The sequence below is a fragment of the Ostrinia furnacalis genome, unplaced genomic scaffold (genome assembly GCF_004193835.3).
Source record: "Ostrinia furnacalis isolate ACB-3 unplaced genomic scaffold, ASM419383v2 OfSCF7582, whole genome shotgun sequence".
NCBI classification, from domain to species: domain Eukaryota; kingdom Metazoa; phylum Arthropoda; class Insecta; order Lepidoptera; family Crambidae; genus Ostrinia; species Ostrinia furnacalis.
In genome coordinates this window covers 678,667-696,776 of record NW_021137821.1, presented here as the reverse complement: position 1 = coordinate 696,776, position 18,110 = coordinate 678,667, and the positions used below count along the sequence as shown (strand labels likewise).

At 36.2% G+C, this 18,110-nt stretch overlaps 1 protein-coding gene across 4 annotated transcripts in view; it reads left to right on the top strand.

Moving 5' to 3' along the window:
• Positions 1-18,110, top strand: part of Sp1 (transcription factor Sp8) — a 93,615-nt gene that overhangs the window by 37,420 nt on the left and 38,085 nt on the right. The window contains exon 1 of one of the 4 annotated variants that reach the window (XM_028321818.1): positions 16,503-16,711. The exons of 1 other annotated variant lie outside the window; for it this stretch is intronic. In XM_028321818.1, coding sequence (XP_028177619.1) covers positions 16,631-16,711 — 81 coding nt within the window. In that variant the 5' untranslated portion in view covers positions 16,503-16,630. Of the gene's footprint in view, positions 1-16,502; positions 16,712-18,110 lie in introns of those variants that run through there. 2 more of the 4 variants (XM_028321820.1, XM_028321821.1) reach the window with 2 other exon arrangements.

Below are 18,110 nucleotides of genomic sequence, written 5' to 3'. Positions count from 1 at the left end.
TGGGATCGAAATAATAAATAACTTTAAAAAGCGTGGGAATATTTATATTACTTCTACCATTAACAAATACCAGTTTAAGTAGAGTAGTTGTCAACTTTTTCTGATTATAATTTCCTGATTTTGTAATTTATAAACGGGTAATTGCCTGTAATTATGTGCTTGGTTTAAGAATTTCACTCATAAATACCAGTGATAGACAGGGAGATAGTAATTTTATATTAGAATATCATTAATGTATCTTTATTATAATCTCGTCTACGCCAACATCTTTCGCAAGTTAAAATGTCATTATGGGCTATCCAGTTCCATGGACCTGTCTGGCATCTTTCAAACCTAATAATCTTAGCGTACTATTAATTCATAATTTATGACTTTATGAGATCAGAGTGTGGTGATTGGTCGAGTATTATAATGTGGCTTGGATGTTCTTATCAAGCATTTTGCCGTCATTTTGCTTTTCGCTTCACTATTATGCGCTTTTATATGAATCAAATACCTACGTATAAATAATACAAACTCTTTAGGTACTATTCTAAGGCTGGGTTGTACCACCTTACTTTAACTTATCCAAAGTCAAAAATCTGTTAAACTCTACAGGATGTTAGGTAAATAGGTATATGAGAGATAAAATGATTATTTTCTGACTTCACCATACCATTTATATGACCATGTTAACATGGGCTAGTGTCGGCTCATATACCTACCCATTTACCTAACATCCTGTACACAAAAAGCACCAGTTATCGTTATAGTTGCGGTCAAAGTTAGGTAGTGCAACTCAGCCTAAATATTATTGTTTATTCGTTACTATGGGTAAATCGGTTGAAACTTGACTCTTGAAGAATGTTTAAACTTCGTAGTATGACATTTTGGTGTTTAATCCTCCAGTGTAATGGTATCCCTTAAAATCTATTAACCTTTAAGTGAAGCTTATTCCTTACATGTCTATATTGGATACGACTCAACTCCGAAACTATCTACAATCTTAGCTAGTGACTGCTTATTCTCAGTATCTTATTAGTTCCTATTTCTACTCGTTCCATTCATAGTTATGCCTACTTACAAGTGGTTTTACCAACTAAATGAGCAGAGGAAACCAAATGCACGCCCCTTATGAGTATTCATCGGTAATACGGTAAACGTTTTTGTGTTTATGCTACAGTATTCCTATTTACAGTTTAAGTACTGCGGACGAACTGCGCTTGTCCGGGTATGCAGGGTTGTCAAAACAGTCGTTTTGCACCTTTTGTTTACGTCGTAACCGGATTTAGATAAAATGATTATAATAAGTCGAATTAGGTATTAGTTAACTTGTTTAGTTGAGTTAATTATATTTAACGGATAGAACTTTGTAACAAAATATTGCGATTTCTCATTCACAAAGCTTTCCCGTTTATATTAGTCTCAATTTTGTCAATTCCTATAAGATGCCAAATAGTAAAGAAAATTCATTTATTATTTTGAAATGTTTAAAGAGAGATTAATTTATTTATTTTATTCCTCTTTCTTCAGAAAACCACAGCTCTTTATAATACTACAAACATGATACTTAATACAATTCCATGTCACGATTTCAATAGTTCTATGAATTTCAGTTTCAAGCTTACGTTCCAGTTTACTTTCCATCTAGGTACTCGCATTCAGTAATGTTATTTACTGGACATTGTGATAGCAACCATCCCAATAAATTTAGATTCCCCAAGTAAAAAAGTTAAAAGAGAAGTAAAAAAAAAAACCAAAGAGTATCACTGGTAGCCCTATCAGACGCTCGCGCGCGTGGTATGCGCGAGTCGCCCACGCACGAACATTGTATGCAAATATCGGGTCGCAAGTCGGCTGCGCCCGCGCCGGCCAGTCCTTTACCCGCTCTATTTGGTCCATCGGTGTCGTTATTTATTTCGTAAATGAATTATTATGTATTGAAATGTTCTTGCTGTGTGGCATCGGTTAGGTGATACAATGTTGTTCGGCAACCATGCTTTCGATTCAGAAAGCTTAGCTATAAGCTTTCAGCCGTTTGTCAGACGTGATACGAGTGTTATTTCGTACTTATTCTGTAAAACATGCTTGTAAAATTTACTTGAGCTCGTTAATAATGTTTTATGAAGAATATTTCGCAAAGTAATAAATGATCATTTAAGTAAAACGGCCACGAATTTTCAGATTTTTACAGACATACATTTTCTCTTTCGTGTGATTTTTTTCGCAGGACGCGCAGCGCCTGGATCCTTTTGCTTTATATTATACTTACTCGTTTTACATACTCGTATACCAAAGTTTGTTTATTTGGTTTTGTTTTGCTGTATGTACTGAAATTGGGTTTGAGGCATTTCATCTGTGTAGGTTTCAGGAACTTTCAGTTCAATGTCACAGACCACAGTGAACTAAACATTCAGATATAACTATTCTTCAAAGTGAGAAGACTTGTGCTCTAAAGTTAAGTTCATTTACGTAAACATACGTGTAACTGGCTATCAAGCAAAAAGGTTTAGACCNTTTTTTTCTAAACCGAATAGTTTGCGTGACAGACGCTTCCAAAGTGGAAAAAAGTTGGTCCCCCCATCTAACTTCTAAAATAAGAAAATGAAAAATCTAAAAAAAAACATGATGTACATTACTATAAAAACTACCAACGAAAATTGTTTTGAACGAGATCTAGTAAGCAGTTTTTTTAATACCTCGTAAATCGTAAACCGCTTATTACCGCGTAATCTTTCATACAAATAAGTTAAATTAAAAAAAAATATTTTTTAATTTCATAAATCAATGGTACGGAACCCTTTGTGCGTGAGTCCGACATGCACTTGGCCGGTTTTTTTAAAGGCAACAGGTAAGCTCTTGGCCTGTGTCACACCTGATGCTAAACGACGATCAGGCTGAAGCTTGAAGCGAACTTCACCCGGAAGTATAGTGTAGTTAGAACTACAAACGAACTAGCTATTTTGCCTCCATAAGAAAATGCCGAAACGTTTCTCATGCTTTTTATTGGCATACTGCTTCTTTACACTGTGGCACCGTCGAGTGGGCAGTAAATAGATCGGGCGACGCTCATTAATCAGCGCGATCCGATGCGACTCACCCTCCGCGACTCTCTTGCGCAATAAATCTTGCTGGCAACTGCAATGCAGCACCGCAGTTGAAAAATTGCCGATTGAAATAAACATGCCGGCGATTACGCCTACGCGGTGATGTGACCAGAATGTTGCGGACTGGAGAATGTAGAGATAGACGAAAAGGACTTTAGTGTAAGATATGTTTCTAAATTACGCACCATGTAAGAGTTCAATTAAGCAAAGTTTAGATTACGAATGTCATACATAGTACAGTCACGGAATGAAAAGGTTCGTCAATTTTCAAATTGATTCCTTCAACGAATCGCGAGCACATATTACCTTTTGAAACTATGTTACAGAATAATCTCGAGTTAGAGAAAATAATCTTTAACTGTTCGTCAGTAAAGTTCAAAATTATTCAGATCAAAATTGTTTGACGATTTATCTTGTCAAGATTATTATGATTGATAAACTAAAACCTTCTTGTTGGATCAACCTGCCATTATTATTTCTATTAAATAAAAAAAATACTACATTTTGTAACATTGCATGGGATAGAAAACTAAACAAGCAAAACCTTATTCGTTAGCAATCGTCATATTTATTTAAATGTTAGCAGCACTGTTTCTTGCACTGTTATGTTGGCAGGTTTGACTCTTACAGTACCTAGTGCAAGCGAAAACCGACACTAAGGTGACGAACCTTTTCATTCCGCGACTGTACATACATATATCCAATGTTATATTATTATATCCACTTTTGACTCTTATGTCTTATACATGAAAACTTTTTACGGCGTGCTTCTATTTTTCAGTCTGAAAATTCATATTATCTCCAGCTATTTTCAAGTGTTTCAGGAAAACTTAAATCATTAAAAATGCGTGGAAATTCACATATTTCAATGATCCAGAGAGTTTTTCTTTACATTCGCTTGATTGTTTTTCAATTACTAAAGATTATAATGAAAATTCCACCACAGTGTAACAACAGTTGCTACAAAAAAATACCTAAATTGAGTTAATTAAAAAACAGCTCATTTTTTCTTTGTCCACTTCCCGCGTACTCTTTTGTCTCTAGTAATGTCATATTGTGGATTTATTTTTGATGCTGTTATCGAAAGATCGGACCTTTGAAAGCTGATAATAATAAATAACTTTAAAAAGCGTGGGAATATTTATATTATTTCTACCATTAACAAATACCAGTTTAAGTAGAGTAGTTGTCAACTTTTTATGATTATAATTTCCTGATTTTGTAATTTATAAACGGGTAATTGCCTGTAATTATGTGCTTGGTTTAAGAATTTCACTTATAAATACCAGTGATAGACAGGTAGATAGTAATTTTATATTAGAATATCATTAATGTATCTTTATTATAATCTCGTCTACGCCAACATCTTTCGCAAGTTAAAATGTCATTATGGGCTATCCCGTTCTATGGACCTGTCTAGCATCTTTCAAACCTAATAATCTTAGCGTACTATTAATTCATAATTTATGACTTTATGAGATCAGAGTGTGGTGATTGGTCGAGAATTATAATGTGGTCGCTTCACTATTATGCGCTTCTATTTGAATCAAATACCTACGTATAAATAACACAAACTCTTTAGGTACTACTCTAAGGCTGGGTTGCACCACCTTACTTTAACTTTATCCAAAGTCAAAAATCTGTTAAACTCTACAGGATGTTAGGTAAATAGGTATATGAGCCGACACTAGCCCATGTTAACATAGGCATATTAAATGGTATGGTGAAGTCAGAAATTTGAAATCATGATTTTATTTTTTTAAATTTTCATACAAAATAAATTTTACAAAATCCGATTTGTATGAAAATTAAAATAAGTAGTTAAAATGAAGATATCAATTTTCTGACTTCACCATACCATTTATATGACCATGTTAACATGGGCTAGTGTCGGCTCATATACCCATTTACCTAACACCCTGTATACAAAAAGCACCAGTTATCGTTATGCGGTCAAAGTTAGGTAGTGCAACTCAGCCTAAATAATATTGTTTATTCGTTACTATGGGTAAATCGCTTGAAACTTGACTCTTGAAGAATGTTTAAACTTCGTAGTATGACATTTTGGTGTTTAATCCTCCAGTGTAATGGTATCCCTTAAAATCTATTAACCTTTAAGCGAAGCTTATTCCTTACATGTCTATATTGGATACGACTCAACTCCGAAACTATCTACAATCCTAACTAGTGACTGCTTATTCTCAGTATCTTATTAGTTCCTAGTTTCTACGTGTTCCATTCATAGTTATGCCTACTTACAAGTGGTTTTACCAACTAAATGAGCAGAGGAAACCAAATGCACGCCCCTTATGAGTATTCATCGGTAATACGGTAAACGTTTTTGTGTTTATGCTACAGTATTCCTATTTACAGTTTAAGTACTGCGGACGAACTGCGCTTGTCCGGGTATGCAGGGTTGTCAAAACAGTCGTTTTGCACCTTTTGTTTACGTTATAACCGGATTTAGTTAAAGTGACTATAATAGGTCAAATTAGGTATTAGTTATTATTATTATTTATTTGAATAATTAATTATTTTACATTTAACGGATACCTAGAACCTAACCAAATATTATTATTGCGATTTTTCATTTACAAAACTTTCTCGTTTATAATAGTCTTATTATGTTTATCAATTCCTATAAACTTAATTGTCTTAATCATTTAAAGTAAAGAAAATTCATATATTCTTTTGAAATCATTAAAGAGAGATTAATTTATTCATTTTATTCCCCTTTATTCAAAAAACCACAGCTCTTTATAAAAACACAAACATGACAATACAATTCCATTTAACGACTTCAATAGTTCTATAATCTTCAATTACGAGCCTACGTTCCATAGATACTTAGTATCTACTCGCATTAAGTAATGTTATTTACTGGAGTCCCCAAGTAAAAAATTTAAAAGAGAATTAAAAAAAAAGTAAACCCAAAGAGTTTCACTAGCAGCCCTATCAGACGCTCGCGCGCGTGGTATGCGCGAGTCGCCCACGCACGAACATTGTATGCAAATATCGGGTCGCAGGTCGGCTGCGCCCGCGCCGGCCAGTCCTTTACCCGCTCTATTTGGTCCATCGGTGTCGTTATTTGTTTCGTAAATGAATTATTATGTATTGAAATGTTCTTGCTGTGTGGCATCGGTTAGGTGATACAATGTTGTTCGGTAACCATGCTTTCGATTCAGAAAGCTTAGCTTTCAGCCGTTTGTGAGATGTGAGATAACAAGTGTGATTTCATATTCTGTAAAACGTGAATTCATTTGAACTCGTTTAATTTTTTTTTATGAAAAATACTTCCCGAAATAATAAAATGGTAATTTAGGTTAAAGCGGACATACATTTGCAGATTTTTACAAATCGCTACTCTTTTGTGTGATTTTCCTCGCAGGGCACCCTACGTCTGTAACGTCCTTTTGCTTTATACTCGTTCTACATACTCGTTTGGTTTTGTTTTGCTGTATGTATCGCATTACTGATATTGGGTTCGAGGCATTGCGTCTGTGTAGGTTTCAGGAAATTTCAGTTCAATATTACGGTGATCTAAACATTGACATAAATAACTCCTCAAAGTGAGGAGGCTTGTGCAATAAAGTTCAGTGTGCCTACCATGAGTTTACGTTAGGTGAGCTCGCTAGCGAATACGTCAAAAAATTATATGAAGATTTTATTTCTTGAAAGTAGCCGCTAGGGGCGCTGCACAATATGTCATACATTTAAATGTCATTTTTTTACGCAGTCGCTAGCGAGCACACCTAACGTAAACTCATGGTAGGCACACAGTTCATTTACGTAAACTTGCTAGTTATCGCGCAAAAAGTTTTAGAACTTTAGACCTAGCTTGAGTAACCAAACTCAAATCTCAGCAGAAAGCGATCTATGTGTACCTACGTATGAATGAGCACATTTTGCCGACTCATGACGGGAATCCCATTGTGTGTCGACTCACGACACCGCACGCGCTACGTCACGACACGACTCTAATTGTGAATGAATGGGGGTCAGGGATCAACATGCTCCGACTTATTTGTTAGGACCTATTTCCTGTTATGGATCTTGCCTCTTAGTTTCAGCGTACGATTAAGGAAAAAAAGAGACAAACATGACAGATCGAAAAGCTAAAGAGTAAGGTCAGCAGGCACACTTCCCATTGTGTATGCTAAGGATATTATGTCAAGTCGTTGGAATGTGACCAAATGAATATAAAAAAAACGAAGAGACTTGGCGGTGCATTGTCGTGATGAATTAGTTCAATAATTGACATGCACTGGGACTGAAACAATTTAATCCGGAATAGTGACGCTCACACTAAAAGCTACTGTCACGATGCAACAGCGAAAATTAAATGTGCGTGATTTCAGAAGCTTAATTAGAAGTTGGAAACGATCAATTGAAGTTGAAATAAGAAACATTTCTTATGATAGAAGTACTTTCAACTGGGGCAATAAAAGGAACATTGTTATGGAGAGTGCTGTATGACGATATTGATAATCAATCTACGAACGTTGCCTAGGCTTCAACACACCTGCCTAATCGTTTTCAACTCACATTAGACGTAATAAAGCGACGCAATCATCATATATTTATGAATATCAGATATAGTTCTACACAAAAATAGGAAACACGTAATTGAGTCCCGCGATTCCGTCCGCAGATAGAGCCCATATGTAATTAACTCTGAAAGTTTTGACTCAACATGGAACTTAAAAGAAGTTTTCGACGGTTTAATGGTCGCATTAGGATAGGGGAGCCTTTTTATTATTACTTTATCAACGATAGCCGGAAAATTAATGCTAATATTCATAGTAGTTTTTGTCACGTTATCTACGCAGCAGTATAATAGCTATTCGACATTATTAAATTAAAGCAAAAAAGTTATTCCCAAACAGAACTGGCTCTACATTTTGGAGTTATTTTTATATAAAGGGCTATAGATATGTAGTATCTATAACAAATATGTGAAAAATTCTTATAATTTTAGTAAATAGGAAAGCTCTCAACGTCTCTCCGTGCATTATTAGTTTCTATCAAACGATGGTTATAATATCTATCAACCTACCAATCTTAATTTCAGTATCAGCGTATTATTGACCTGTATCCTAAGCATTTATCCATCAATAACTCATCTAAAAACGCAGAAATCAATCTAACCTCAATCGATATCACAAACATCGAAGCATAATATCTCGTGCAAAAAACGTCGAATCCAATAAACCAATTCCATCACGAAAACATTTCGGCCAACATTCGCATTGGTAGCAAAGGCGAGTATAATCGTCACAAGAGATAGAACAATATACAGTCGCGGCCGAGACGTCCAGAAATTTACTGACCATAATTACAGGGTTGGCGAGTTAATTGCAGCGGCCGCTCGCCCCGCCGACTAAATAAAAATTGACTAATATTCATAATAAATAATGAACTCTGAGAACGGCTTGGGACGAGGGATTACGTAGATTTTATCCGATTAACGTTTAGGGTTAGGCCGAAAGTGGACGCGTCTCATCATGGAACGTCAGAGCTAAAAAAAGAACGGAGGACGTAATATCTAGGTTACAAGAGATATACCTACCTTACATTATAAATGCAAAAATTCTAATGTGCATGTGACAAATAACATAAATATCAATGCAATGCAGATGTAATTTGAAATTATAGTCGTATGTCTCAGCTATTTACGAACTAAAATTATATTTTAGTAGAGTTTTGAATGTTCTTTAGTAAAAGTGGATTCAATTAACTTATTGTAATGAAAACGTTTTATAATGTCGTGGCTTCTTGCGAAAATTGTGTACAAAGTCTTTAAAAATGTATCAATTAAATTGAAATGAGTATTAATTGCATAGTAAATTGGAGGAAAATTCCTTAGAGGTTGTACAGGATATCAGTCATTGATGATAATTTCCATTGCAATGTCCGCTGCATTGAAAGACTAAACTGTACAGGAATCAATGATTAATGATCATAAATTAGGCCGCTCATACAAGTTACATTCAAATTCTGCTGCGTATCAAAGATCGAGGACTAACGGCCGCGTTCTCCAGAATCTCATAAATTAGGGAACGGGGCAAAAACGCGGGCACCTCGTTGCATGTTGCTCGTTGCTCCGGGCTCTCGTTATAATTGCAGGGTTTCACCGAAAAGCCCTCAATTATAAAATAATAGCAGATGTGGATCATAGTAATAACAATTATTATCACGCTCGCTCGCTATCATTATCGTTGAAATATGGCCGATGCGCCGCGTTGTATGCAAACTTCGGAATCTCAGTTCGCATCTTGATCACATTGCGCGAGATGTGTGCCATTCCATTCGATCTGTCATTCGTGTTTGTTCCTTTTGCGCTTCCTCATGAATAAAAGAACGTTACTCTCAAATCTGATGTTGCCCGTTAAAATTTATAACTACAATTACGATGGCAATTACACAGGCACTTTTGCTTAAATACGCTAACTGTTTTCTAACGTTTACTGCGCTAAATAAGTCTGTTGTACACTCGCTATTAGAAGCGGAGTATGCATAATTCGATCTTATTACTATTCTTAATGCCTAAAGTTATATATCAGACAAGCACTTAGGTCCATTTCTACGGCTGCAGATTAGCTGATAACATACTGACTGACTGACTTAATAGATTAAATATAGTCTTCGCATATATTCCCGCTCTATAATTAAGTATATGTTGAAACCGTTGTACATTTGATCGTACATAATAATGTTAACTTGTAATGCGGCGATTATTCAAATTCTCGACCAAGTAGGCTGGCCCGCCTCTTTGCAGTCGCAATCTTAATAAAGACTTCCTAGGTGCACCACAAACGTATTTTATTTTTATGAAATATCGTCGGCTGCGTGTAATGTTAATTAAAGATAACGTTTAATTAAACTTAATCGGTGAACAGATGAACGCTGAGATGAGATTCGTGTCGGCTGGACGAGCGGATCGTTTTAATATAATTGCGTTCTGATTGTCTCGCGAGCTTTGCCCGGTTACTGATACGATTATACAAATACATAGAACGTGTGCGCGCTATCTAATTCACAATGACCCTTTTCAGTAATTGCAGAAAATTCTAAATTGTTATTACTCTAAAATTAATGATGTTCCACCAAGATATGTTTTCTTTTAAAAAGTTGATTGTAAAACATAATTAGGTTTGTTGTTAAACAATAGGTACTTTGAAGACTAAAAAGCAAAAGCAATCCAAACGATCTCAACTCACAACCATGAAGTATTTGGCACTCTGTAATTAGGTAACGTCCGAGGCAAAACCGACTTCGTGTTCTCTCCAAGATTAGGATCCCGGGCATTGACAATAAAAGTGGTCCTGTAAGCGGTGGCCGGATAATGGCAGATTAGACGAGGCTAGTGCCCATATCTGCGCGCGCGCAGCCTCCCGCCATTACATCGGCAGCGTAGCCGATTAATCATCGTTGCTCTACCGGATAATTCGGCGGTTGATTTAGTGAAAACCAACGTGTTATTACGGGATAAATCTCTATCTAGAAAAGCTAAGAAGGCCTAAGCGCGCCCCTGATTTATTACGGGCCATCGCCGCGTTGCGCATGATTTGTGATTCCCGAAGAACTTTGTTGTTTTCATATTTAGTTGAATTTTAATGAATAGCTACGAAATTATACGACTCAACGTGTAATTATCGAGCTGTAGTATCATTGATTATTGCTCTTAGACTAGCGGGTGTTTAATTTATGTGAGTTATTCGGAACGCGGAGATAATATCGCCAGACCTGTTTGATATCTGGATGAAAATATTTTTTGTCATTCGAACTTACACATTGATGTATGATGTAAAGGGTTATAATACTATAATAGGGTTGTGTTGTGAATAGTGTTGGCTAGGTAGGTATATTGATTGTCTAGGGCGATCTAACCCGTCCACACGACACGCAAGCTTGTGCGTGAAGCCCATATATCGCGGTGCGGCGTCTTACCCTTTGGTATCGGCGCGCCGTAATGCTCGCAAGCAGATAATATCTTGATTTATTGCAGCTATCGACCATCACCCTCCCCCCTTTCACCTTCCCCCTAAAACTCACCTCAAATTCATGCGGTCATTATCCTTTTTCTCTCTTTAGAATCATAAATTAGTTTTCGACTTTGAGAAAATGTACCGTCGCTCGATGTTATCTGGTGGTATATGATAGATGAAAATCGCTAAAGCTTTTAATAATTAATAAATCTATCGTTGGCCATCGCGGGTTTGGAGGCGTAAACCGTTGCGGAGAATTAATGAAGTCTTCCGCGGAGTTTCGCGGTTTAATAGCGCCTATTAATTTTATCTCAGCAACTAGCCATCTTCGCGCCGGGCCCGACGCCCATGAGACCGCGTAGGTATTAGCAACATCAAAATAAACTTAATTTTACTATCGCATATTCTTGTTTTTCTTTTTTCTGCTTATATTATGTCGTATGATACCAAGACTCCGCCCAGTGTCCGCCTTATTATTTAAATGTCCGTAGTCAAATGTAAGTATTTCTTGCAAATGAAACATCAATTTTAATACCTAGCTGTTTGGGGATTGCAATCATTTTCATCTTATTTCAAAAGCTATAGTACGAAATTAACTTACAAAGTTGCTTTAAGTAGGTGCGTAAATTACTTTAAACGCCTTTTTGCTTGGATTGGAACCATAATATGGTGCCCACGGTCCACGTGTTAAGCTTATCGAATAGACATAAATGTTCAATTAATTTCCCCTGGACAGCTGTTATTATTGCCTTAATGGTTGTGGTTATCGCTTCATATAATTGGAAAATTAATCTTAAAGTCTTGGGTACCTAATCTTCATTGCTTGGCTGATGCGTACTTATATGGCGAATGTCTTTGGCTGGCAATGTTATGGGTAAGCGAAAAGTCTTACAAGGAAACTAACCTATCATACCGTTTAATGCAACATGAATGACGAAAGCACACTCAGACTGCAAGAGCTTTCATACTAATGGCGCACAATTAATATATCTCCCGATACGGGTAGCATTATAGCCTTTATAAAGCAAATAACTGAGAGCCTTCGACTACGAGATTATTCTTGAGAATTCTGCCTCAGAAACAAAGATTTAGAACTTGGACGTATTGTCGTATTTATTATTAGACAAGTAATGTGATTTGCGGGAAGGTCGAGAGAAAAACGATATGTTATTCAACCAACAAATCTTCGCTGACAGTAAGCCTTCTAAAGGCACTTCCCAACTCAATACTTAATCTTTAAGCAGAGTAAGTATTCAATAAAATATCCGTAGCCGTAAACCATGTACGCGCAGCGTTCGGCATCCATCAGAAAAAACGCCAAGTAGAAGCTTCGACATGCTCACAAAAGCTCGTAAAAGCTCTTGACTATTATGTAGTTATTGTTACAGGGTGGAAACACCATTATTACCCGGGTTGGACGGTTTATTTTGTTGTTTGGCACGTCGCGGCTGTCATGAGGCGAGGCGGCTCGCGCTTCGCACTCGGCGAGGTGATGGGCGCACGGTATATGGAAATGTAATAAAAATACAAGTTAAATCGCATTATGGTACAAAATGAACGATGTTTATGCACCTAAGTAATATTTCAGCGAAAATAATAAGTTTTAATTTTCAATACAATCCAGTTAGTACACTGAAACTCACTAAGGATTACGTTATTCAATTTCTTTACACAATTTTTGTTAGGTAATCCGATTTCAAAGGGCAAGCTTAAAGTTCATCGCTGTCATTTTACAACCATTTCTTATCTCGTCTGCATCATATCTAAAGAGCTCATAACACAACACTTCAGATTACAATTCGCTGTTCATATTTAATCCTATTATGCTTGTAAACAGTGACATCTAAATACCGCATTAAGTGAACATCTCAGCGTTCTATTGTACAGCGACACTTGCGCTTCCCAGGCCCTCGCTGCGAAATGTCAGCGGAAACATTCGAAGGCCTTTATTCCGGGATTACGCGAGATTTTGCATAGGAAACGGTCGTCAAATGTCCTGCCATTGAAGCCATGAATGGCGCGGGTAGTCGACAATGGCCCATGCGAATAGAGTCACACATGTTGTGAATGAAACTTGGACAATATTTTGGGTCGGTGTAATCGCAGGATTATCTCTGGTCCGATGAAATCGAATTTTGCATTTGAAGTATGAATGGATCGGTAGATAATCGCTTAGAGAGCTTTTGTGTAGTAAATGCTTTGTGAGCTAAGTTCGAAATGTAGGTAATATCTATCAACGTTAACAGTAAAAGATTATATTAATATCACAAAATCAAAGCAAATAAAGCTCTACATTTTAGTTGTAAAACCATAACTTCTAGCTTAATTGATAACCAAAATACTAAATTTGATTGATTTTAAAATACTATTTATTGTTAAAACTACTGGCATTGAACGAGTATTTGATAAAAGTTTAAAATTGCATCAATTTCTCTACACAAAAGTTTAATATCTGAAGTATTTTGTGCTGCATTTGTTGCACAATAGTATAGTCCTAACAACGGTACCAGCGGAAGTTGGTGTAAGATTGCAACCGGATCCGTGCACCCCTTCTGCGCAGAACATGCTCGCTCGACAGCGTGGGGACCTATTTGTCACTACGAGTATGCAATGTGCGCATAACGGATTCAAATTAGGGGACGACTTGTAGCTGTCACAAATGGAGATTGTTACTTGGTAGGTAAAGTCCTGAATAAAACTGTTTCTTGCGCGACTTCTCACCACTGGCCCTTTTATTGTCCTGAAGCAGTGGTAGGGTTAAAGCAATACTGGGATGTAAATGCGTTTTTAAAAGTCTACTTACAAGAAAAAATGAATTTCATGAGTTTCAAAACGTTCTAAAAATAAACGTATTATAAAAATATGATGCGGTTCAAAACTCAATAAAATAAAATATGACGTAACTTTACTTTGAAATCCGAATTTGGTTAAAAGTAAGTAACACAACAATATTTTTTCAAAATGCACTGCTAAGCTTTCAATTAAATTAATTCCCAAATAGAAAACAAAAATGATTTACAATGTGCACAATAAATAATTACGCCCATAAAACACATCGACAGAGACAAAAGAGAAAACGTTTTTATTCGATTGTGCCTCACTCATAACTTCGATTACAATGAATCCGGTGGTACAAAGAAATGTTTCATTCGTTTTGCAACGGCCATTCGATACGGCGCGTGTTGGGCGAGCTAGGGCGGCACTGGGCGGCGCGAGGGCGGGCCGGGCCAGATGCGCGAGCGCACACAATCAAAAACTAATGATTGGAAAAAATAACCTTTGACACGCGAGTACTACATGTTAATGAGATGGAACATGGATCGTTTAGTTTTAAATGAATATGGTGTACAGTTGTGCTGTATTGTGAGATGAGGATTTGAGTAGAGAAGCTTGGTTTAATATTATTTTGATAGGTTCATGTTAAACATAGATTCTCTACCTACATAATATTTTATCGCACTCTTACCTTTAAACGTACCTTTGAAAGAGTGTATTCAAATGCGTATGTTTTGTTTGGAATTCAAAAGTTGTCTTTCGGTGGTCTACAAATTGATTGTGAAGTTTCACGCTGGCTGACTTCGCCGTCATAGCATTTCAGTCTAGATCTTACGCGTACAACTGACCTAAATCGAAGGTCTAAAATGATGGGGGCTAAATGAATGTAAGACAAAGTGCGGCCATGTTAACAGCAACAATAGGAAAGCAGTAAGCAGGGAACGCGCAGGCGCGCGAGATTACAATGATTACGCGCCACGCGCACGCGCCGCGCCCACTGTACTCGGCACTAATCACTATCATTTGCGCGTGTTATTCTATATTCAATACAAAACGCACGCCTATCGCAGGCGACATCTACACGCTTTGTCGTGCAGTTGTTAAATAACGCCGCTGGCGAAATGTGCCGAAATATAATGGCATTGGACCTTTCAACTTTGCCATTCATTAAGCTTTTGGAGGTCTCTATGTTATTTTCTTTAGGGTTCACACATTTAGGTACAATTTATTTAATTTTCATGATATTTTTCATACTTTATCAATAATCACATCAAGGATTTGATTCCGAAACTGACAATAAGTAAACCACGAGTAAGCTCAAAGTTATTTCAAAGTAAGTATAAAATCTAGTCGCGATGTATGTGTATTGTGCATGTTACATAAGTAACTATAAATTCGTCCTGTACCTAATAAACATACAATAAACGGATGTGAATAATAGGACAACTCCTTGTTGACCTTAGTATGTTAATAGTAAACCAACAAAAACCAAGAATAAACCGGTATAGTAGGAAATAGTAAGAAAATGAAAAATAATAGTCATTCGTAACTATACTGACTGTAGGTACTTTTAGACATTAATGATTTTCATTTACTTGCGTCAAACAGTCTTTTTGATTTCTCGTCCTTAAGAAATAAATTTACATTACCAAATTATGTATATTTCAAGATAAATTCGAAGCAATGAGGTTAAGTTCCAACTCTCACTAATTTTTTTCTGTATAAAATTTTGTACAAAGAGGAGATATTCCGTGGTAGGAGTCACTCAAACTTTTTATATAATATTTGCCTATTGCTTTGTACTTCTGCATAAACGCACAATAAATAAATATCATTTATCGAAAGGAACTAAACTACCATCTGTTACAGTATCACGTGATCAAATTTCGCATGATATCAGAGTGTATCCTGTCACATGATCCGTATCCGCCCTCGCACAGATTGGACCGAAAAAATGGACCAATTTTTATAATAGAGCCGGGTAGCGACGTGATGTTCTTTATTACGCACCGGAAACATTTATAACTTTCGTGGCACAAAAAATACCTATTTAATTTTGTAACAAAGATTCAATGTTTTGAATTAGGAAGAATATCTGAACATCTTTTGATTCTCATTTGTTCCTCTTTGATAGGTCCAATTTAGATGATATAACTGAGTGCGCACCTAATTTAAAAACAACGTTCATCGATATGTTATTAGAGAGTGTCGCGTAAAAAGTGCACTCTATTTTTTGCCACAGATATTACTTGTAGAGTTTACGTTCAACATCTTGAATGATCTTTTTATCAGATTACATACTAATACTAATGTGATGTTTCATATTCACAGCTTGTTAAGCACGGTCTAAAAACGTAAAGAAAAAATGTGTGAGCAACGCATAAAATTCAATAAACCAAATAATTGCACATTAATACTAATTACAAGCATCTTCCTTATCAAAGTTCAAAGCTTTGATTGTGGTTGTAAAAAGTGCGTTATCGGTTTTATATTAGTTTTGCGTGCGGCGTAAGTTCCCGCCCTTAGTCCGCCCAGCGCCATGCGCCGCCCCGCGTAAACAAATACGACGGTGGCGCCGCCACGCGGTGAGCGAGCGAGACGCGCGTGCGAGAGGGAAGGCACTCGGTGCGCGCTCGCCGAGCCTCAAACCCTACAATTAGTAGCCGAGATTCGTTCGCCGCATCGATTCGTTACGAGATAATTGCTCCGGGGTATTTTCTTGGATTTTTCTCGCGAGTGATTTGTTTGTGACATTGCAGTGTTGTGGATGCATGGGCTGACATGAACTGCGCGTATTACCAACAGCACGGGGGCTCGCACCCCGCGCCGCACAATGCTAATAACAATTCCTACTTCAACGAGGTATTTTGTAACTTTTATTTTGAATTTAAATTATAATAAACTATTTTTCACTATTTTCACGATATTGAACTCTAGATAGAGACTTGCTAATTTGATTTGGTAAAATATTTACATCCACATTTTAATTCGTTGTGCATTATTTTTGTAAGATGAATAACTTTTTTTGAAACAAACGAGAAACAAAAAAAACACTAACAATTTTATTATTTGCCGTCAACACAATAATTTATAATGAAACACTTATGTGTTTTTTATTACATTTAAGTAATGAAACGAATTTTTGGGCATATTTCAATTACTTTTCGTGCGTTTTTAGTGCTCTATTTTATTGCCGTTCTTATTTGGAAACGTAAACATGCACCGAAAAAGATTTTTAGAAATTTCGGAAGGCAATAAAAGTAAAGAAGAGCTTTAATTTTGTATAAAATTTTTGTTGTTTTTCATTTATGGCACCTAAATTTGTATAATGACTTCGAAATAATTCTGTGCACAGCCCAATTTTTAATATGAAAAAGAGGAAATACGTTTCGTTATTACTATTAGATCTATCACAACGACGCGACGACGAAAAACTAGTTACAAGGTGTAGTTTAAAAAAGGTGTAGTATCTAAATATAAATGATGATGAAGTGAATCTTGGGATGTAATTCCAATAAGAAAATAATAGTACTCGTAGTAGGAAGTTGGCTTCCGTAGAGTCATCTAAATTATTATTATTACAGCGGTCTGAAAATAAATAAATCTATTTATAATAATACATAGGTGCAAAATCCACTGGTTTTTATATCAAATCAAATCAAATCAAATAAGTTTATTTGCAGAACAAAATGTCATGATAATACAGGTATACAGTATCTGAGTCAGTTCCAATTATGTTCTACCGGGGATTGTACCGGTGTGCAAATGTTATACAATAATATATACCGACATTTAATATTATATTCTGAAATCTATATTACAAGCGAAATGGCAATAGCTCTCTGTCTTGTTCATTTTCATTTTAAAATCGAATTGAATTGCAGGATGTCTATTATTTTCACTACATCTTTAATTAATTTTCCCTTTATTTCAATAAGTAATTTTATGTTCTCATACCATAAAAACCACAATAATAATTGTACGCTTGCTTTCCCAGAAGGTAAATAGCATAAACAATATAAAATAATGCTAATAATGTATAAAAAAACGTTATACATTTCTGGCAACTTCCGAAAAACGTAATAGGACATATCGCGTTGCGTCGAACGCGCGGCAAACAAAAGGCGGTCTCGAAAATGAGCCAACAAAGGCGTCGAGGTGTGCGCTAACAAAGGTCGAATAAGAAAAAATTGCTGAATGAGAACTAAAATATTTAATTGGTGTGATTAGTTGTGCGATTACGGCGAACAAACACCTCCCG